The 24392-nt window shown below is 36.9% G+C and overlaps 1 protein-coding gene across 1 annotated transcript in view; it reads right to left on the minus strand.

The window, feature by feature from the left end:
- Window positions 1-4707: 4707 nt before the first annotated feature.
- LOC121326389 (protein crumbs homolog 1-like) overlaps window positions 4708-24392 on the minus strand; it is a 29310-nt gene continuing 9625 nt past the window's right edge. The window contains exons 2-12 of the mRNA XM_041269646.1: window positions 22809-23408; window positions 22026-22221; window positions 21658-21797; window positions 18387-18569; window positions 15031-15975; window positions 12392-12942; window positions 11992-12157; window positions 10322-11225; window positions 7794-7841; window positions 6185-6313; window positions 4708-5495 (exon numbers count right to left, since the gene is read on the minus strand). Coding sequence (XP_041125580.1) covers window positions 5246-5495; window positions 6185-6313; window positions 7794-7841; window positions 10322-11225; window positions 11992-12157; window positions 12392-12942; window positions 15031-15975; window positions 18387-18569; window positions 21658-21797; window positions 22026-22221; window positions 22809-23408 — 4112 coding nt within the window. The 3' untranslated portion in view covers window positions 4708-5245. The remainder of the gene's footprint in view (window positions 5496-6184; window positions 6314-7793; window positions 7842-10321; window positions 11226-11991; window positions 12158-12391; window positions 12943-15030; window positions 15976-18386; window positions 18570-21657; window positions 21798-22025; window positions 22222-22808; window positions 23409-24392) is intronic.

Raw genomic sequence — 24392 nt, forward strand, 5'->3', positions numbered from 1 at the left:
TTGAGGTGATTGCTGCCCTCTATCAGTTTTTGTAGCTCAACAGACAACCACTTGTGAGACTTTCTCAAAGTTTTTACTTTTATGACTAATTCTTATAATATTTTGTTCAATTCAGTTGCATGGTATAAACACTGTGAGGACTGCAGGTTGAAGGAGGTATATTGACTTCATGATAATGTTGTGTTTGTGTAGGTGCTAATTATACACAGGCCTCAAAACAATGAAAACAAAATGTTTGCCTTTTGGGTAAGAGGTCCCTCCACTGTTTGGGGTGGAGGCCTCTTACCCCACGATGAAGTAAATTGCAAGCTAGGAGTGTTTTTCTAAGAAAATACGACACACTGTATCATATTACTAAGAGAAGCTGATTTAGCCCTCACCAAATTCTACAGTGACCCTTTAACTAGGCCTAATGTAAGTTTGTCAAGGGCAGCTATAGCACAGTCTTAGCTTGTGTTGTGGTTTGACTGAAAAAAGTGTGTACAATGAAGAATTACAATTAAAGAATTGTAATACATGAGATTGTTCAATACTAAGTAGCCTAGATTATTATTATTATTATTATTATTATTATTATTATTATTATTATTATATTATTATTATTATGAGCAATACAATTCAAAGTTTAGTCATCGACTGATCAACTCAACGATGAAGGCTTTATATACAGATAACTCCTAACAGTTTTTTGTTGTTTTGCTGTACTCATAACAACCTGCTAAAACATTCACATTTTGCTTATTTATCTGCATTATATCGCATGGAAGGGATAACTATATCAACAGTGATCCAAGCCCTGTGACGTACCATTTCAGGTATTAATAAGTGCCTTAGGAATTCATTTTTTAAAGGAATAGTAAAACCTGTAAAGTCAAATCTCCAAGTAGAATATTTAAAGCAATGTTTGTCAGTTGAGGCGTAATGCTTTTTGTCAGCAGGGCTTTGATGGAAAGAGGTTATGTTAAGATGAAAACAACAATATTGTAATAAATTGTAATGAATGAGATTATTCAATACTAAGTTGCCATTATTATTATTATTATTATTATTATTATTATTATTATTATTATTATTAGCTCCAATAATTTCCATGTCTGATCTTGCTATTTTGGTCTCCAAGATTAAAATCTTTATACCTTTTAACTTTCCTTCAAAAAAGTAGCATTTCAAACTCTCCCACATCTCGGTTGGATGATGAAAGACTATTAATTCATAGTCACAATAGTGTCACAATGGTAGCACTCAGAAGCTACTGTTACTCACTGATTTTATTTTTATTTTTCTTCCAAATTCAGCACTGTGCCTCGAAAGAACATAAGAAAAAACTTCAGAGCATCATTATATACAGAGGAATATTTAAAAACAACCCTTCTTGTTTGAGTTATTTGAATTAAAATGCTATTAATAAAATATCATTAATAATTGTTAAAACATTTGAGTGAGTATGTTTTTGAGTGAACATATATTGGAGTGGCCTGTGGGGGTAAGAAACCCCTTTCTCAGAAATGTTATTTTTGAGTTTTTTTGTGCATTTGATATCACTAGAGACTCCTGCTTATATTCAACGATGGAGGTTGCATATAAGTTTATTTAGAACATAAAAAGGGGAGAAATGTACATTAGTTTATATGACAAATATGGCATTTTCCTTAAGGGGACTCTTATACCACCCTTCCCTACTTTATTTTGCAGTTGTTTGACTATACTTCTTTCAAATTTCCTGTTATACTTGTCCTGTTTCTTTGTTTAAATTATACCAACATGACTTTTTAACTGAGAATAATTACAGTTATTTCCTAAGTGTATATTTCAGAAGCAACAATAGCTAAATACATGTTAAATAATATATGTTTAAGCACTTATGTAAAACAAAAACTGAATTAATTGACATGCTATGGAATGTCCATAAATTACCATTTTTTTTACAATATGAACATTAACAAAAAACTGATAATGGAAAAATGTGACATTTCAAAATCTAAAATGAAATATTGCACTGCTATTATGGCTTCCCTTAGACTTTCACGGTATCATTTTGTAGTTTCTTTGATAACATGATGTTTTTTTGAATTGTGTCTAAATCCTGACACAGCATTTTGATAGACTTCATTTTAATAACTGTGCCTGTTCTGTCAAATTTAGTTTACATTTTAGTTTACAGTCTGTGGTCAGATTAACCCTGATCTGTAACAGTATATCACTCCCTCCGTTCACAAGCTTACCCAATCAAAGAAATGGAAAATACGAAATAAAAAACTAAAACAAAACATGAATGAAGCAAAACATTTAAAAACACAAGGCAATGCCATCATATTTATATAGGTAGATATAACTGTTACTATCAACTGTGGTAGTATGTTTTCATAACAAACCAAAATTGTTGGAATAAAATCATACAAAGGTTTCTCGCTACATGACAAAATACTGGCAGTTCCTCTTTAACAATGTAGCATTACTTAGTCTACAGAACACAAAGAGCTGACCCAGTGTTAAAAATGTGGCAGAAAATGTTTAACTAAATAAAACTGGACGTGTTTCATAAATAAAAAAGCATTATATAGATATTGCCTGTGGGCTAATTTAACATGTACTGTTAAAATGCTTATCAAGCGACTTCAAATGATGGCAATTACAAAGTAACAATTGTACTTTCTCCTGCTATGGCAGACTAAAAATAATGATACCTTACAGTGTGAGAATGCGCCATTCTTCAAAGCGCAGTCTAATTTATTCTTCATCAGTCAAGTTCAACCTGTTTTTGTTTGCAACAGCTACACTCATCTGCATCTTCAATTGACTGAACAGTACATATAAAAGGGATCTACATAACATTTATGGTCCAGATTTTTAATAGTAAAAATATATATATAATAATTAATAAAATGGCATGAAGCAAAATAAGCATGTATCCATAAATAAATTAATTTAAAATAAGGAATAATATATTTAAATCTGTCTACAATATATGAAAAGTATGCAGGAGAGTGTTGGAGTTAATGTTATTGTGGCTACCTAAGCTGTGTAACAATAAGCCTATTGGATTCAAAGTAATTCACAAAACATACATATTTCAATATTTCAGTCACTAGCTGAAAACTGAGAACTTGGTATTAACCTGTTAGTTACAGTTTCATTAATCCTGGAGTTGTGTACAGTATGCTGGTTTACAGGATGTGTAACCTGTAAATACAGTAGTGACATGATTTTTTTTTTTTTTTGTTCTTAACCATACCTGTCTTGCTCCTCAATTCAAGAAAAGTCATACAAGTTTTATAAGTGCTGATATGACAAATTCAGCATGGTTTGTACCTGTAATGGAGCTTTACGTGTGAATGTTGACTGTAACTAGCGTCCCTTGAAGGTGGGAGTTTACCCTACCTGAAGCAATCTATCCTGGAGAGAAATTGAATTAACCGAGTATAATAGAAGATATGCTTAGAATGTTTGTACCAGGGCTGTTATAGGACTGAATGTGTTTTATTTGGACTAATATGTTTTAAAAGACACGCTAAACAGAAAAAGAGTAACGTATGATCAGAAATAAACAGGGACAAAGACACAGGAAAAATATTTATTCAACAACATAAAAGAAACAGGTGCACAAAGACAAAGACAAAGACAAAGATTGATATGGAAAGAAAAGGGCATTTCCACTCAGGATCTACTCAGTATTCCTGTACGATGCATGCCAAAAATAACAGAAATGATGCATATGTGACAGATGAAGGGCTAGCTTAACAGAAATAAAGTTGAACCTTTATGATAGGGGTAATTTCTTAATGATTTATATTGAATTCCTACAAAGTAAACTCCAAATTCAACACTAATTTCACACTTATTCAACATAACCCTATATCCTACTGATTTTGTGTTGCTTTTTCATGAAAAGTTACCTTTAGTTGCTACAGCAACATGTGTATCTAACAACAAAAAGTAATTTGGTTTCAGCATCAGTGTTTTGAAATTTGAAAAAGATTATCAATAAAGTAGCTGGTGGTGTATCAAAAACACCACCATGTTTGCACCATTCAGCACCTCTGTACCAGAGCAGAATATTATTATAACATGTAATACAAAATTGTAAATAATACCAGTTCTTATATACAAAATACTGATTAGTTGTTGTATAAAAATAAAACAGGATTTTGACAATTCAACTGCAAATATATTCACATCTCTACCTTATGAGTTTGAGGCAGATGTGTAGGGTGCATCTAAAAATCAGATTTAAGGCATGGAATAAATTTTCATCTCCATCAATGCAAACTACAATGTCAAAAGACTAATGTAACAAACACAGCTTAGCCCAGATACTGCATTGTTTAAATCAGAAGTATGCTTTTACCAGTTTCTGAACGGGGTATTTGTTTTAGCAAAATAAAAATTCCAGAAATTCATACTTTAATTAGCACGCACTTGTTTAAAACCAAATATATTATATTATCCAGTGGTGCCATTCATTTACTCCAGTGTGATCTTTCCAGAGCAGCTTTAATACAGTCATTTATTAATCTTCATGTTAATACATATGCTCTTGCTATAATAGCCTTAAATACAAAATAAATATTATATTTCCAACAAAACATAATACCAATACTCTCAAGTTTAAAAAATAATAATAATAATAATAATAATATGCACTTGAATTCATAATTTCATTCTGGATGTTTTAATACTTTATTTTAAACCACAACCCTGAATGGAACTAACTCTGAATTCAATGGCTAATATTATGAAAAAACGAGATCAGAAAAAGCCATGACAGAGTCATAATTTGTCTTATTCTATGCTTCTATTGTGCTTTATTATGATTTACTATATTTATCTGTAATTTATCCAGCATTTACTACACTGTGCTATACTTTAACCACAGCATACCACAGTAAGCATTTATACCATATGTGCACACCTGTAAGGACAGTGACTAATATTAATACTTTATAATACTTTTCATATGGAAGGAATCATCATTAACATCTGATATTCAAACCACCACTGTTTATAATGATCTATTATTTATTCTTTATACCCATGATGGATGTTTTATGGCAGCATAAAGATATATTTTATTCTTTATCTCTTACTTTGATAATAAACAACACTTTGATGCTAAAGTTTTTTTTGCCAAATATGTGAGGAGCAAATACTAACAATATTGTATCGGCAGTGCCTATAGCATCAGCCTACTCCATTCAGCGAGACGTTATTTTCTTTAGCACCAAAAGAGCTGAAAAGCAGACAGCTGTCAATCTTCCGGTTCCCCCCAATCCACTTCTGGATCATCTTCCAGTCGCAGAGTGAGGTAAGACAGAAGCTGGAAGAAATTCTGCCAGACCAACAGAGACACATAAAAAGAGATGTCGCTTACATCAAGCTCACAGTGGTCCCCGGCGAAGTTCATGTCACAGAGACACTGGTACTTGTTGAACATGTTCCGGCAAAGACCTCCATTTAAACAGGGGTTAGACTTACACTCGTCAATGTCGATTTCACACCTAAAAGACAAGTAATGCAAATGCATTTGCACCCAGAATACTTTTATAAATCTTAACTGTCATGCTATTCCATTGACAATGTAGATCTCAAATGTGCAGTTTGGACAGAAACATGATATTATTGATATTTTCATTTTAAAACATGACATCTAGTACTACACTATATTTAATAAAGTTACCAGTTTGCTTGCCTTCTAATCCAGGAAAATTATTACACTTGCACTGTCAGGGTCATTTGACCTCAACAACGTCGCCAAGGTCAAGCATTTTACTAGCTGCACAGAATGTCAGTCATTGGGAGAAGCAGCTGGTTGGTTATTAACAGGAAGGGCGGTCCTGGAGGTGTGGGGACAATCTTACTCTCCAGGTGCAATTGCAAGTCAATCAGAAAGCAAGACCTGCAAACAGATTTCCACGCCTGATGCCTCAAGTCAATGAAAAGCTGCATAACTGTGGAAATGGAAAGTTTAAAGAGGAGCATTTTGTTCTTATTAAACAGGTTTGCTACTCATGCTTTGCTTGCAGTACCTGTACTGCAGTGTAGCTGATTCGCCTGCCTCCCCGGCGATTTCAGAGAACACCATTAGCCAACTGCTCAGATGATGTGATGGATTCTGTTAGAAGTTGACACATGCAAAATGATTATGAATCATTACTTTTATATGTTTTTTTTTGTTTTTTTTTCTTACCGGTCTCCAGTAAAGCCTGGCAAGCAAGTGCACATCCTCCGTCCTCTGGGTCTTGTGCAGTTCCCTCCATTGAAACATGTGTAGTTTCTTTTGCCATTTCCACAGATTGACACAGGTAGCTTAGGGTATCTGAGCAACACAATTCAAAGTTTAGCCATCAACTGATCAACTCAACGATGAAGGCTTTATATACAGATAACTCCTAACATTCCTCACCAGGAGTCTTTTTTTGCTTAGCATTGAGCTGTGGATTGTCTTAGTTTTTAATAAATAATAAAATGTTCTATTAATAATTACTCATAACAACCTGCTAAAACATTCACAGTTTGCTTATTTATCTGCATTATATCGAATGGAAGGGATAACTATATCAACAGTGATCCAAGCCCTGTGACGTACCAATTCATTCCAGGTATTAATAAGTGCCTTAGGAATTCATTTTTTAAAGGAATTGTAAAAAATGTAAAGTCAAATCTCCAAGTAGAATATTTAAAGCAATGTTTGTCAGTTGAGGCGTAATGCTTTTTGTCAGCAGGGCTTTGATGGAAAGAGGTTATGTTAAGATGTAAACAATAATAATGTAATTGCAAGGTCAGAAATTATAATGTTTTAGCATACTAAACCAGCAGCCTATAAAATACAAAAAAAAAACAAAAACAAAAAACAATGCAGATCTTTACAGCTAGTGGAGATCTTCAAATATACACATTTTAAATAGCAGTGTTGAATAATTCCTGACCCTCAATTAATATTATGAAGGAAAAAGAAAGGCTGGAATATGGAACATACATTCTTACCACTGTTATAGGAGATGCTTCAGGCAAGGGACATATATATTATGAGGGACAGAAATATAGAAAGAGATGAACCACCAGCTATGATTAGAAATACAGGATACCCTCCTGGAAACATCAACAGTGACCAGTACTGGCAACTTCTCACCTGACTGACTTTTTTTTTTTTGTTTGTTTTGCTGAGGGAGTTGTTTGAGGAGCATCATCATTAACATCATTTTAGGTTAGGAAAGGATGAATTTAATTTCAGAGTGTAATGTGTAAAATGTACAGTAGTTCTGTAGGGAGTATTCTAAGTATTGTGTTTTAAGTATTAGCATACTCAACAATGTTCATGAGCTGGCTACGCTGATACTGTATATTATCAGGGTTCAAGCCACTTTCACAACTGAGTCTTGTCCACAGTGAAACAACCCATAAAGAAACTGGTAAATGTGTACTATTGCTGCTGACATTTCTAGAAGTGTGAGGGGTGGGTTGGCAGAGTTGAGGTGACGAAGATAAAGATACATGGGTGCATATATCAAGAACACATTTAGTGAATGATATATGTATACATTGAGAACACAGAAAGAAAAACATTGTTGAATTTGAACCATGCTATTAAAATAATTCCATAAGGTTGTCTTGAAACATGTCATAAATACACTGTGTCAATCCGTTAAAGGCTATTCCTAGTATGGCAATTAAAGGATAATAAACCATACCAGGGATAGCCTTTAATTGTTTGTCTATGTATATTTCTGGGTGTAATTAGTGGCCTAATTGATGGGGCATTGCAAAAGAGACGCCTTATAGCTCAAGCTATAACTTACCGCAGCCTGGGATAGTGCCATGGAATGTTGTCAGGTCTGAGTCCCTGGCTGTGTTGATAAAAAAAAAAAAAAAATCATAATAATAATAATAATAATAATATCATTGTGACCAAATGCATACACCATTTATATCATGTTTTTTTCATATGATTACATTTTTCTAAAAATGATTTATAAGGTTGTCATCACATTATGTGTGATGAGGCAAAACATGCAGGTGTAGGCGTAGATAAAATTGTTAGCATCTTAAAATGTAACTGAGGTTATTCATTTTGAACACATCGATACTGTGTTGGGGAGCTGTAGCCGCGCAGGAGAATTGAACATACATTATTTTACGCAATTATGCAATTAAAAAACATTTTCATTACAATATTCAGCTCTTATTAGAAATCCCAGTAGAAGTAAGTGATAATTAATATATAATTATTTTTGGATGCAGTAGGTTTCCCAGCTATCTTTTTCAAGTATTGTGTGCAGTTATGTTTCAAAACCCCAGTCACACATTATAATTAACTGGCTTGATATGGGAAGCTTAATGAAGGTCACTGTTTAATAATACAAAGCTTATGTGCTTCTGCTTTGACTTACTAGCTTCTCAAACCTTTTGATTAGCAAGTACTTGAGTTTAGTTTTTTTTTTTAGGTTTTTTTTTTCTTACACAAAACCCATCAAGTTATACCTGCCTTACAGAACAGAGATTCTACAGTATTTTAATTATTGTCCCATACAGAACAAAAATATATTTAGTATATATTTTTATGAATGGGAAACATGTTACATGTATGAATAATATATTTATAACCTTACCATATATTTTCAACATATAAAATAAATATATATATATATATATATATATATATATATATATATATATATATATATATATACACACACACACACACACATACATACATACACTGACACTGTATATATTAAATGTCATATTTCAAATACATCATGCATTTCTCATATACATTTTATATTTCGCAATATATTTTAAAAGCATTAATGATTTATTTAAGATACATACATATTTATATCTCCTATTTTTTCATATCTAGAAAAGGGGCCAATTTTGGTGTATTAAAAATGTATAAAATATCTTCATAATATATTTTTTATTATATTCTATTTAATTCAAGAATGCTGTCGGGAAAATATAAGTATCATACATTTCTTATTATGAGGGTGTCTACCTAAATCGCGATTTCGTGGAAATCATGAAATTGAGAGTTCACTGCGAAATTCACCTTTTTTAGGGGCATATGGACAAGTACAGAGAGAAAATAAAAGAAACCTCCTCTAAATGAACTACTGCACAATGCAAGACGCAAACCACGTATCTTCCTCCTGTAGATAGCCCTTTTTTATTTTTCGCAGTCTTGTGTGCATTGCAAATGAAAAAGTCCACAAATAGGATGTACAAAAAGCGGTTAATGTTGTTGTTTACTATTCAAATGACAACAAAGTTTTAATCTGCCTATCAGTGCGTCTGTACTGCTTTTCTGTGACTTGTACTGTGCAGTAGGGGGCGGGACAATTAGTTGGTGCTGCATTGTTTTCATTTAGGTTGCTAAAATCTAGTTTTCAGCATTGGAGGTAAAATAGTAGAAATGGACGACAGAAAAAGCAAAGTATATTTCGACTGATGATCATTTCAAGATATTTCCCAAAGAAACTGTACATGCAGACTGAGGTAATTGTTTTGCATATCTTAATGTGCCAGTAGAAAATACGATCAACCGCTATTTAGCTTCAGAATCACAACAAAAGGCTACTAGAGGCTGCTGAAAATAATGTAAAATAAACAGCTTTCAGAAACCAAACTGGAAAGTCAGCCCAGACAAAAAGTATTCCTGTCAGCAAGTTAAATCAGTACTACAATGATCTAGCACAGCCACCTCGCTTCAACCTGCTGCTTACTTTTTCGTAGTTGGAATTTTAGACCCGAATAGCCACATTTTCTTTGTTTTGACTCGGTACTAATAAAATAAATGATCAGATGGGACAAGTATGTATGCTTTTAAAGTATGCCAGATGCCCTTCGGTAACCGAGGTTTGGGGCTGTTTCTAATCGAGTTCCACATATGTATAACTTTTTAACTTGGCAAACCTTTGCCTTACACTTCAAACCAATTCAGTGGATGCGGATGTGCAGTCAATGTATCGGCAAGCCAACTTGCAGGGGGGATGCTGCATGCTTGCCTTTAACAAATGATGGCATTCTGTTTTAGTAAGGAAGCAAGTATCACTATTTTTAGGCATTGTAGTGTTCTGAAATACTGTCTACTTAGGTTTATTTAATGTTTAATAATTATTTAATTAATGTCAGCAAAATCTTAATTTTATTCTGCAACCTACCGTGAAAAATACGTAAATTTACGGTATGGGGTGTCAAAAATAATTGTGGCTTAATAAACAGCACAAAAGATTGATTTTATATATTCCTTTTTTCTCAGCTGGTTATCTCCTTTTAAAATGTGTGTCAGCATAACACCATGACTGGTGAAAAATTGATTACTTACTTACAAAATGGTCCTGTGAAGGTAGGAGAACACAGGCAGGAGTAGCTGTTGATGCCATCGAGGCACGTGGCTCCATTCACACAACGATGCTTTTTACATTCATCGATCTCCAGTTCACAGCTGTTCCCTGTGTAACCGGGTTCACAGTCACACTCATAAGACAATGTTTTATCTGAGCAGTTGCCATGGATACACGGGTTGGACGCGCACTCGTTAATGTTTATGTCACACTTGAGGCCAGCCCAGCCGGCAGGGCATGTGCAGTTAAAAAGATTAAACAGATCTTCACAGTTGCCTCCCATCAGACAGGGGTTAGGGGTACAGACACTAGCTCCTGAGCAGCCAATGATGGCATGTTTAGTCGATGTTTTAATGAACTGCTCTTGCTGAGGCCTTGCAATTTGAATATCTGCATCATCAAAGTATGGTAAAGATACACCACTGACTTCTACAGTGCTAAGACAGCCGACCAAGTTGCCTCCAATATCTTGACCAAGGCCGCCCAGGAGAATCTCAGTTCCTTCTTTGAGAAAGTTCAGATTTCCAGTGGCTACACTGGTGGTGGCCGTTTCTTCTGCTCCATCTATCACCATGTGCCACCTTGAGAATAGCGATGTAGGATATATCATAGAAAGAGACATTTTGTGCCATCTGCCATCACTGACTGGCAAAAAGCTCTTCATACTCACTGTAATGAAACTCATCCCACTCTGCAATTCAAACAATAGACGTGAATTCTGGATAGCAATGGTAACAAATTCAGGCCCCTTTTCAGCATGGAGCAAGGTAGTTTCTTGTTTTCTGGTCCGAAAGCTGAAGGTAATGTTAGTAAGATCTCTGTCAATCTTACCATTACCCCTGTACATTATATTGCTGTTTTCAGTAAATGTTGCATTGGTGATACCTAAATGTAAAACAGAACTGTTAGCAAGTTCATAAAAAATAACTGTTATATCAGATGATAATATAATATTAAACAGTATTGTAGCAATTCCACAGGCAGGCGCCTCACACGGGGCGAGGCAATCCACCACAGGCGGAGGCGGAGGGCGGGCGCGAACCCGGGTTCTCTCGCACTGAAGCATAGCGGCGATACCGCTGTACAAAAGAGCCGGCTCCTTTGCAAGGAGCGTATATCAGGCATATGTGTCTGTGTGTGATTATGTCACCTACCAGCCCTGCTGCTGCCTTCTCCCGTGCACGCTATACTATTATATATAATTATTGTATTGCAACCAAAGAAAGAGCAACCAATATTATTCTATTCAATGATAAATGTTACTAGATAGGACATGTTATAATTTCAGGAAATAAGACCATTTAAAAATAAGGTGCCATAAAACACGCATGTTATCAGCATTCCTTTCGTATAACACCTAACTGTCTAACAGATGGACAAGCATCTTGTCATTAATCCAAAGAAGGATAATCTGGGTTCAGCTCAATGAAAAATCTAGGACACCCAAACACATACATGTGGCTCATTTCATAAACTGAAACATTATATTACAATAGGTGACTACTTTTCACTCCACGGTTCTTTAAAGCATCAAACGTTGATGAACTCCAAATTACAAGTAGAAGGAACAATATTTATTTCTGTAGGAATGGATTTATCAGCATTTAGTCCACAACACACTGCTCTATCTGCCTGAACAGTTAGTTCTTACATTCAAATCCTTTGTTTAGTGGCTGACACACAGCCACAGAAGGGCAGGGGTTGAGCTCACACCATCGGACAACTTCGCACATTCTCCCAGCAGTACTGGGGGGGCAGGAGCAGGTGAAGTCATCCCAGATCGAGTAGCACACCCCACCATTCTGGCAGGGCTTTATCTGCAGAGGGAAGGAAGGCAACCAGCACAAACAAGCTGAAAACATTGCAACCAATGCCTTAGTGTTTACACATGCAGATGTTCTTTACCAACCTAGAATGATTACAATGTGCATAATTAACATAATTATTAAAATGAATTATTAGCATAAATTAACAAACTGATTAAAAAATAATTCAATCCAACACAAAAGTTCTTGAAACAACAGCATGAATGATTTCTCAAGATCATTTACCTCACATGTGTTGTCCCCAGTACAGCCACGAGTCACATTCACCAGGGTTCCTCTACTGTAAGAATTCACAGGAGCACCAATAGGATAGAATTGCAGTCGCTTAGTGTTGATTTGTAAGTCCTGAATACAGCCTTTGAAATATCCTCCGAGTGCAGCCACTTCATGTTCATCTGATAGGCCTCCAACATAAACAGTATCTTCTGACCGCACTTTTATTGCACGAATAGAGATGTAATTCAGTTTCTGGGCTGACTGGAACAGCTCCATCTTGTCCTGCTCTATTTTCACACTTAGTAAATGAAAATGCCCATCACTCATAAAACGATCTCCAGATAGGATGTGATACTGATTGACCTGAACTTTCACTCTGCCCTCTTCCAACCAGATCTTCAAATACTGGCAGGTGCTGTTTTTCAAAACCAACAGCAATCCGGCAGGTCTGCGTGTGCGAACGAACATGGAAATGGTGATGTTCTCACCTGGGTTGTCATCGATTTTGAAGGCAGCATATCCCTCGGTGTTGTCATTTCCAAACCTAGCAACTACATGTTCTGTTAACAACATAAGAACCAAAAAACATTTACAAATGTTGTATACATTTATATAAAAAGACAAATATCACGCCTGGCAGTGGTGTAGCTGCTGGACCTCATAGTGTGTCCACATCATGCTCCCACTTGCAACAGCTCTTCTGGAGCATGGTAGGGATTCACCATGACACTCATTAAACAAATTATTTTCTGATGTTGACCACTTCTTAGTTCTAAATATTTTGGGATCTATAGCTGCAATACAAACAACACAGAATACAAAGATAAAGTAATGTGGTTCTTCTAAACATGACAACATGCTTCAAAAAGCAGGTACTGTAAGTACCACCCTGCAGGTGGAATTATTACTTTTCAAATCTTCTTTTAACGCTTATTCCTTTAATAGTAGTTTTTTTTTTTTTTTTTTAAGTACTCACGTGTACAAGAAGTACACACGTATACAAATAATGTTTCTTTTCTTAGCCTGCATAGCCAGCATGGAAACTACTTTTGTTCACAATGTACTTCTAAGTTTGACCTGCATAGTGATTTGAATTGATGACCGAAATGTAGAGATCAGCACAGATATAATCACCAGTCAGAAGGACAAGACATTTCTTAGATTCCTGATAAAATATTGTTCTCTTGCAATAACTAGTTTTTATTTTCCCACATCAAAATTGGAGCAGCATCTGTCAAACAAGTGCTGCAGGTTGAGTAAATCTGCTTCGCTAGCAGAGCCCACATGAAGAATACTTCTCCTCAGCAGTTTCTTGAATCTCAAATGCCACATGCTTGACTGAAATGAGTCATAAACTGGAGATACATCTAAAAATTACAAAGTGTACTGCTTAAATCAGAGGTGGAATTTATGGACATTTAAGGCACTGCGAAAAGGGAGGATTGCATGTTTTTTTGGGAGTCAAGTTTGCCTCCCACTGTAACTGTATTTATCAATATTCCAATAGTAATACTGTGGAAGGGGTGTGGGTAATTCACTGACTAAGAGACAGACAGCTGAAATTGAAAACACCACACAGGTGCCCAGTTTTATTTTTGACAGTTCTTACTTTTTCCGGCAGAGGGCGCTGTTGACCGGGGGCTGCCTATCAAAGATGATAGACAGCACCACGGAAATACCACAGCTGGTACGCGAACAGCAAGTGCACTCGCAGGTGCTCAAAGAAATAATAATGAAAACAGAAGGCGAAAAGAACAATGGAAAATAAAACAGTAATAAAACTACAAATAAAAGGTGCTGCACTCGGCAGCGTTATCCCGGTCGCCGCTACCCGCACGACCTGGATCACCGTCCTACTCTGTAGGCTAACTAGCCTGCTCTTTTACAATACGCCGGGGTCTGCCCAAGGGTTCCCCGCTCTCTCTGTCTCACTGTGAAACACTCTTTGTTTCGCCTGATTCCCTGTCCTGGATCAGAGCTTCCGCACTCTTGGTGCGTCTAAGTGGGCAGACCTGAGGAGACAGCAGAGCGTTACTTTATAGGACCAACAATCACCCAAGACTCGCCTCTCAGCCATTCAGAGAGGGGGAAAGTCCACACACCCACTTTCCCACCTCCCCGTGTCACTGCCATGACTCACAGGCAGTTGTTGGGCGATTGCCGCCCTCTTCCTGCAGCACTGTGAACACGCCAGCAGAGTCAGCACAGATCTCTCCCTGCTATAAATACATTAACATAAAATCTTTAATTTTAAATAGTGCCTTTCATAGTGGACCACCATCACATAGCATGTTACAGAGGTAGGCTGTGAACATGACAAGAAATGAAATGATTACACTGAGTAGTGGGTGCCAGTATTTATCTGTTCTTTGTTACCCGATGGAGTTTCATAAGCTCTTTAAATGTCATTGGGTTAATTCTGAATTCTTTTGTAGAAGACAAACTTATTAAGTAAGGGTATTGCCATAGCAAGTTAGTTAAGCGCTACAGCTATTTTTTTTTTTATCTTACTATAGTTGGTGCCAGGTCACATGTTTTCTCTAACAAACATCTATTTTTGTCAGTGTTTGTTATACATGTATCTCTGCAGGGAACAGTGGAAAACTATATGACTTATATCAGGTAGAGATAAAATCTTGTTATCTTACCATCTGAGCAGTTTTGTCCTTCATACGGTCTATAGCATTCACATTGATAACTTTGCCATAGGTTGACACAACGTCCCCTGTTCTGACATGGGTTGGTAACACACCTGTCTCTCTTGCTACAACCCAAATTCACATTCAAGGCTGATTCAGAAGACCATTTCCCAGGGAGAATCAACTCGGAATCTACATGTACATCTTGCAGACAGCCGATCAAGTAAGGTTCGGTGTGGATGCCATTAATGCTCTCGGAACTGGACCCATTGACTTTGAGACCACCAATGAAGGTATTCTGTAATGCAGATACAAGCTGACCATCAAATGCTTCCATGGGCTCTTGTTTAGCACAGTCACTACTGCAGGACTTATCCAGGACTTTCATTTCCAGTGTGTTTTTTCCCAGCATTGTCTCCACAGTATGCCACTCTCCATCTGTCACGTTGTGGGACAGCTCCAGAACAAAGCTCTGCTCTTTTGTCATCCGTAGTGTTAAATGCAAGAGGCCATGAAGAAGTTCTAACTTGATGAAAACGTCTTTATTCCCTCGGTGAAATATAATGGCATTAGGTAGTACGGTTCTAAAACTTAGAGTTACATTTAAAGAAATGTCCTCCTCCTTGAGAGAAGTTTCAACATGAAGGTATCCCTTCACCTCAAATGAAAATGTTGTAGATGTCTGACACCTTGACCCTGAGTAGCCGTTCAGACACATGCAGCTGAACTCATGCAGACCGTTCTTTAGGGTGGGGGTGCACGTGCCCCCGTTTTGGCAGTTATGGCTCTCACAGCCAATAAGGACGTCAGTGCAGTTAGGCCCACCATAAGAGATTCCCCCTTCGTGAGTAGGTGGACAGTGGCAGATGTAGCTTCCATTGATATTCTCACAGGTACCTGCATTGTAGCAGGGATTCATATCACATTCATTAATGTCCTCTTGACAAAGAACACCTACAAAAAGAAGTGGATTTTAGTTATCTTTAGGCCACTTTTGGGCTCTCTCCATAAACACATTTATGCTGAAGTTGGACATAGCAAAGCAGTTTAATACAACCCATACTTTATTAGGAGTTTCTCTAGCATGCATAACCTCCAATCTTTAATTGCATTAATTGTAAACTTGACATGGCTCAAAATGAGATGATTGCTACCTAATAATGATGTAATTAACAATAGCATAGAATCTCAAGCAACCACTTCTTTCTTTTGGAAGGCAAACTTTCTTCCTAGGCTTAGACATGGTTTCAGCAGGGTTGTTACTGAGAAAAAAACACCAACTAGAATAACACTTCTGAAGTTTATTTTTTCCCACACATGTACAAGTTGATTTTGACGGTTTAAAGAAGCTGATGGTATAGAGAATGCAGATTTTTGCCCATTCATTTTCAAGGGTGGTTGAAACCAACTGGCTGTTTAACAATATAAAGGGATTAAGGGATTAGTCTGTGCAGATTTTTCCGCTGCCTCTCAAGAAAAGAGGTTAGACGCAATGGATTAAATTACTTTAATTTTAAACAATTCAAACACTATCTAGGTATACAGTTCTTACTCATATATAATTAATGCAAACTAATCAACATGTTTGTATATCCACTATTACATTACCATAACATTACAAAGGCTATTGTTAAATTGTGTCATCCCACTGTTCATTCAAAATGCTTTTGTGTTGCTTATATTCTGTTTCATGTTACATTTTAAAACAAGAGCATAATGATGAAATACAAATGTTTTATAAAAAGCACACTGAAATCAAAAACAGACATGTTCAAAAACTCTAAGCTGTATTATTTTTCTACATACAATGAGAAAGAAAACTACCTAGCACATAAAACATAATTAAATACCAATATTGTCATTGATTCTTCATATTTTCTATGTTGCTTCTTGATAAAATGTCAATGTTCAAATATTATGCTGGTTGATTCAATTCTTTGTTTGAATAAATGAATTACTCGATACATTTTGATACAGGTTGGAAAGAGTAAATGCGTCCCCTTGTCATCATATATAATGTATATTTTCTAAAAGCCAAACGTTACCTGCTAATGTTGTGAAAATAAGGAGGTTAACCCAAATTGCAGTTATCGCCATTGTTGTAATTGCAAATTAATATTTGCATATTCCATCAGGTGCAGCTAAAAAACAGCATGCAATATTGTAAATAATACTTCCATTCCCGTGGTTGTCTTTCCAAGCCTTTCAGCATCACCACTAGAATGCCACTGCTGACTGGCCTGATTCTACTTTTTCTTCAAGCCAGATTAGTTTAGATTTAATACGCTTTAAACTTCTTAAAGAGCGACTGTTTGCCAAGACCCCTTTTTTAGTGAACATTCAACATTTTTCCAGAAACATCTACACATGCGTATTTTAATACTGATCATACACAGTGGCACATCAGGAACAGATCAAATTATTTAATTAAACATCTAGATTTAAAATAATCTAATTACCTGGAATGCATTCACTGCATAATTGGATGACAACCAAATTGTTTATAAATAGGCTCACAAAGCTCAATATTTAAATTAGAGAGAGAGAGAGAGAGAGAGAGAGAGAGAGATACTGAGACTAGCAGCTCAGTTTTTTTTGTAACTGCAATCCCTCCACAGTTGTAAGGCTCCAACTCCCTTGCCTAGGATCAGCATATTTATCTAAAAAACATACAACGTTTTCAACCACTAGTTTTGCATCACTTCAGTGCAACAGGATATTGCTTATCCACTCTGCTGACGAAACAAAGTACTGCAGCAAGGATTCATTAATGAAATGGCCAAGTCTCTATTTTCAGCAAATCTGCGATGAGTCAGGTGCTTATAGACTACTGCTGCAAAACAGTGAGTCATAAAGAGATATTGCTCCTCCCAACAACATAATGTTATTTTCTAGTATAATTAATGGTACTAAAACATTACAGCTGTGTGTTGTTTTGTAGGAAGAGGGAGACCAGTTCTTGCATAAATTTTAAAGCAAAATTTTAAATTTCCTTAACACTGACATAGAAAAAACAAGCAAAGAAAATAAGCTTCAGAGAAGGCAAATTCCCAGGTGCTTGTAATGAAACCAATTGTGTAATTGAATGTAGCTCAGGGCTGGCTGTATTCCTCCTCAGTATTTTCTCTCATTTAGAACTTGCACACAGAAATCATTAAGCAATGTTTACTCTCTCACACCTGTTGGAAGTTTATTGTGACTCTGAGAAGCCTCTAACAATGCCTGTCAAAGCGTGATTCAGTGACATCGGATGGAAACATGAATGTTGCCTCCACTCACTTTTCTTATTTGTAACAAGAACCGTGAGTTGAATGAATGAAGAATGCAATTCACATGAAAGTATGTGGACAACTTGCAATATTTACCTGTAAAACCTTGTTGACATTTGCAGATATAGCCAGAAGCATATTGGTAATCAAATTCTGCCGGCAGTTCTGGGGCTGTTCCATACCGTTCCTTCCAGGATAGCTCTATACACTCGCTTCCAGAGAGGCAAGGGTTACTGCTGCATTCATTTACATCCATCTCACAGTCACTGCCTGTGAAGCCTGGATGAGTACAAGTAATACATAAATTTACTTTTTTTCTCATTGGTTTCTCAAAGTGTTGCCTGTTATACAGATTCTCTCGAGCAGGTGGAAAGAAATTCTGGCCTATAATGTCAAACATACTTAACAGACTGTGGCAAAGTGGGTTCAAGTGCACAAGTGTAGAGGTGATGTGATTATGAAACAGAAGACAGACAACAAAGTTCACGATCCAAACAGAAATGTTTATTTATAGGCTGTGCGTATAAGAGGTTTGGGGAGGCTAAGCCTCCCCAAAATAAGTTGCCCAAACCCTCACAAGAAATTATTGTGACCAACACAAAAAATATTTGTGAGAGAAGATCGATTTTTTTTTTCCCTGCAAGCACACAAAGCAGCATATCTATCCTTTTCCTATTGCGCAACCACCAGACCGCTAGGGCAGCTGGTATATCAAAATCAACACTGCAGTACAGATACAGGATTTAGCTGGCATGTCATTCAAGGAGACAATGCTTAGCAGGTTTAATGTCCATTTTCTCTGCCAAGCTGAGCCCACCTGACCACTGCAGGAGGCAGCCGACGAAAACTCTGAAACCTTTTCGCTCATTCTCTCTTCTGGAACATCCTCTTCACAATTTCTACATTTATTCGAATTGCTATTATCTGTACAAACAGCTTGATCTGAATCTGATTTGACATAACTTGTGGCAAAATATTTTCATAGCATACTGTCTGTTTTCACGCACCACCATTTTGTGAGAATTTAATAACTGTGACGCTAGTCAGAACCTACTTCCTTCAGCTGTTTGAACAAATGCCACCTTTCAGAACGCTGTTTGTTGTGCCAGATTACAAATGTTTCTGAAGTTTTTTTTCTTTAGATTTTTTCAGTCCTTCACTCCATTTTCAGTGAAAGCAGGGTCTGTTGAACTTCTGAAAAAGTGTCTGCAAGGAAAGCAGAAAACTGCATCTGCCTGCTTACTGTACTCTGTAAATATGAAAATGTATTTTAATATTTGATGAAAATGAATGGTTTTGCTTACCAAAGACAGTTTTCATATACACAGGTAAACAAGGCTGTGACGGTCCTGTTGCAGTATCACCAAAAATGCAGGATTTAATTGCATTTCAATGTCATTCAAGGAGATACTGCTTGGCTGGTTTAATGTCCCTTCCCACCGATCTGAGCCCCATATGGTTCTGACTGTGGAGTCCCCGTATGGATATTCGAAAGTTTACGGTAAGAGTGCAGTTAGTTTTTCTACAGCTATACCTTATGAAATATGTTGAATGCCCCTTGATTATAATTCCAATAGTAGGTTTAGAAGCTTCACAGTCAGCATTAATAATTGGTTTAAATTGGTGTGAAGTGATGGAAATGGTGTTTGAAATTGGTGTGGGTATTGTAGGACTGCAGAACAGGTTAGCAGATTCAAAGGTTTTAAAAACAGTGCAGCTTGTTATCGTGCTGCATATGCGTTTATTTTATAACTCCGGTCTGGCGCCCCAAAGAATTATCCCAGGCAATACACAGCAATGTGTATTGCACTGTTTCAAAACAACAGGTTACAGTCCAGAAAGAATAAACACAGTAGAGCACACATGATCAGTCCAGAGTGAGTGCTAAAGTGCAAGTGGTGAAATAAAATGTATTTGTGTACATTTGTGAAGTGTTGTCTGAGTTTGGTGCTGGTCTTAAGCAACAGCTTCGGATTGTGTTAGCCGTCTAACAAGAACAAGTATAATTAGACCAACAAGCAAAATACTCCTGGTACGTTTATAATTTTTTCTTTAGCAGTTCTCCCCTAAGCATAAAAAAGGAACAGATCACCTAGCCACGTCCCCTTGGTTAGCGAGTGCAACTGTTTCTCCTCCAATCAGCGGTTGCCACATCGCTTCTCTTCTGGGGCTATGACTTGGTGTAACGTAGCTCCTCCCCCTTTCTAGATGGCCAACTTCCATCTTCCCCTTGGAATGAATTGTCAGACCACCCAGTCCTGGGCACCCTGTTCCCTTTACACAGCGCCCTCACAGGTCAGGAGGGAGATTTATAACCAAGATTCATTCTTTCTCTGTCACACTGACCAACCTGTCTTTGATCTACTGCAACTATCACTAGAGAAGCTTGTTTGGATGCTGTTAGCTAGCTTTCTTTTTAAATTTAACTGATTAACATTATACGTTCTAACAATTAAACATAATTACCGCAGCATGAAAAGCCAAAACAATTGTAACATTTAATCACACTCCCCTTTGCTCTCACAGTATGACTGAATCTCAGTCAAGAAAAAATGCCACACACTCCTGCAATGTAAACATTGGTTTGCTGAATGAAGCAGGAGGTAGTGTGAGCTATTTCAAGCTAAAACGCATCTAATTAATCAGTAGCCCCTATAAACTAAAACTTAAACCAAAAAGCTTGACATTTTAGTTTCTGTAGTTTTACCTCAGAAATCTTCACCTGCTCTATCAAGCTACAAGAAGTGAACTAAGGACATGTCAAGGACTGCTTACAACATTCAGTTTAGTTCACTTAGCAGCACTACAGGAGGCAGGAGCAGCATTCAAACCAAGTACATAAAGATTGTACCCATCAGCAGCTACGGTGTGTTGTTTTAGAGGAAATCTTGCTCTTCTCATCTTTCCCCCATTATTGTGTGGAAGTGAAATCACCCATTGGCTTAAGAAGCTCCTGGACAAGATTGCAATTCTACAGTCTGGCTTCTTTAGTAGCGCTTAGCGTTGGCAACATACATTTGATGCCTCAGGCTCCAAATGTGTATGGCTGAATGCCAAAAGGGGCCTCAATCTGTTCCACATGGCTGCTGTGGCACTGAAACCTGCTGCAGAACATTTCTATCTCTGAGGCAATGGGAAGTACTGGCACAATTTTCAACCTCATGCTCTGAAATTGCAATTAGGTTCATTTGGAAATCAAGTCATATCCTATTTAGGACCAGGACACTGACACACACACATAACAGAAATGTAAACTTCACAGACAAAGACACAAACATTCAGGAAAGAGGTAAAATGGCCCTTTACACAAGCTGAGGTGCTCAAAAACCTTACAGACCAATGTTTTTCTGTATGACTGTGTTCCTACCTGGCCAGCACTGGCATGTGTAGTTCTCACCAAGTTCCTCACAAGTAGCATTGTTAAGACAGGGTTGTGATAGGCAGGGTGGAATGTGAATTTCACAGTGAAGGCCCATGAAACCTTTTCCAGAACAAATGCAGCTGTATCTGTAAAATAAATCAGTTATCAATAAGAATTAAACATAAGAGGAAATCATTACAATGTAAAATAATGCCTAAAATGGCAAATGCAGTAAATGTCTCAAAGTTTCAGATTTTTTTTTTTTTAAGATGTCTTTCAGTTGCACCCTACAGAAAAGTTTTCTATTAAAATAGTGTGTCTTGTCCAGTCTTTTTACCAGCAATGCTCTAGTGATTAGTGTTTAATAAATGTACCCATTTATTCCATCAACACATTGCCCTCCATTTTGGCATGGTTGACTTATGCATTCGTCAACATTGATTTCACAGAAATCCCCCTGGAAACCAGGCACACATGTGCAGGAGAAGCCATTCAGATAGTCCTGACAGGCCGCTCCGTTCAAGCACTGCTCTGACTGACATTCATCGATTTCCAGCTCACAGTTCCTACCTGAAAAAATAAAGTAAAGAAGGAGAAGAATTTGTGAAAAATCTCTTTGCACAAACACATTGTGTTGTTGTACCACCAGATGGCATGCTAAGATACTGACAGGAATTATTCAGTGTTGTATTTGTAGTAATACTCATGTTTATATTGGCTTCACTGCACTTTTTTTCAGATTGTCTTTATGGGTGATATATCACACTTGACACTCAATGAAGGCATGTCCAATTATGAGCAGGTGAAGCCTTTTGTTACCCATTTGGTCAGTATTAAACCATATACTTACAATCAACTCTCCTCTTGTTACCCTATGCCCCAGGGACATGTGAGAAGTTTGGATGTCTTTCTTTAAAGATCCTTAAACTTTGACACTAAAGCTAGATGTCCTACAGGCATAATATCCTGTCCCTAATCAGTAGTTATCAGACTTTTTTTAAGAAAATGCATGTTTCAAGTGCTGCTGTTAAAACTGCACATGTAAGATCCACGTAGTGAATAGACAAGCACAACGAGAATGATTTATGGAGTGACTTTATAAGCTGTACCCTTGCATTGTTAACAGATCCCCTCCAAAGACATATTCATGCACTTACCTGTGTAACCTGGCATGCAGGAGCAGACATACTTCCCAATCTCATTTAAACACGTTGCTCCATTTTGGCAAGGCTGAGAGACACATTCGTTCACCTCGATATCACAGTGTTTGCCTTGAAAGCCGGGCACACAGTAACAGGAGTAGCCATTGATTCCATCCCTGCACAGAGCTCTGTTCTGACAGGGGCTGGAGGCACATTCGTTCACATCAGCCTCACAGTGGGTACCCATGTAACCTTCCGGGCAGACACATCTATAATCAGCAGCTTTGACTTGGAAAGCCCCAGCCTGGCAGCTAGCTCCGCCCTTGCAAAGGCTGTTGGCACACTGATGGACATATGCCTCACAAAGTTCTCCAGAAAAGCCAGGCAGGCAATGACAGATAAGGTCACTAGGATGCCCAGTGTTTATACAGGTGGCGTTCTTTTGGCAAGAGCTTGGACTGCAAAGTTCACTGGATTTTTCACAGAATTTGTTCATAAAGGTGACTGGAACTGAGGGACAGTGGCAAATATATTCTGAAGTAACATCCTCGCAAGTAGAGTTGTTTTGGCAAGGGTCAGATAGGCATCCGGTAACAGTCTCCACACAAAATACACCTGCAAGTTGGGAAAAGGATACAAGTTTTATTCTAGACAAATTATTATTTTTGGGTTTACTTGTTTTACTTCAGAATTGTTCTGTTGAGTGTTAGAATTTACAGAAGATATTATTCTAAGTGTTTACAAATTCAGGGAGTAGCGCAATCTTATAGAAACAGAAAAACTAGGTCTGGAATCATGGTAGGTAGTATGACCTGAAAGGTAATAAAAAAGGTCTATAGAACTTGGAGTTCTGGATTTTACCCATAAAGTAGCATGGACTCTGCTGTATATGTGGCTATGAAGGAATCAATACGAGCACTGGTCTGGTGTCAAGAACAGGAAAAGTCTAATAAATAATATTGACCTTTGCAGTGGCATTCACATTCTTGAAGGTTAACTGCTTTAGTAAAGCTAAAAAGTGTATCTGCCACCTTGTGGTTGAGTGTAGTACTGTGCAGCTCTGTAAAAACACGAGTAACAATAAAACATAGTTCAATTATGGTGTGAAGCAAGGTACAGTACATGTATGGTAATGTGTGTGATGTTACAATTCATTACCATTCAAACCTACCCTATATTAATGAATGCCAATAAACCAACAAAAGGAGTTTGAAATGCACTGTAATCTAATCTCTTATGGAAAACCAATGTATACTTTCCTGCATTCATTTATAGCAACATATGTCTATTTAACAATTTCATAGTATTTAAAATGGTATATTATATTTATTATATATTTCATCATGATGAAAAGCAATACCATGACCCCATCTACTAAAAACTTAACAGAGTGCAAGTACTGTAGTTGTTGACGACAAGAACCGACATTGAAAGAAGAAAAGCTGTATTCGTTGTCTAATCATCATGTGTGTTTTAAAATTCCTGTGAGTAAACTCAATACTCCTGAATGAGATACATGATACGGTAAAATAATTGGACAGGGATACTGATAATTAGTTATTTTCAAATTGCCTTTAGTAGAAACAATGTATCTATGCG

Source organism: Polyodon spathula, chromosome 14 (genome assembly GCF_017654505.1).
Source record: "Polyodon spathula isolate WHYD16114869_AA chromosome 14, ASM1765450v1, whole genome shotgun sequence".
NCBI lineage: Eukaryota > Metazoa > Chordata > Actinopteri > Acipenseriformes > Polyodontidae > Polyodon > Polyodon spathula.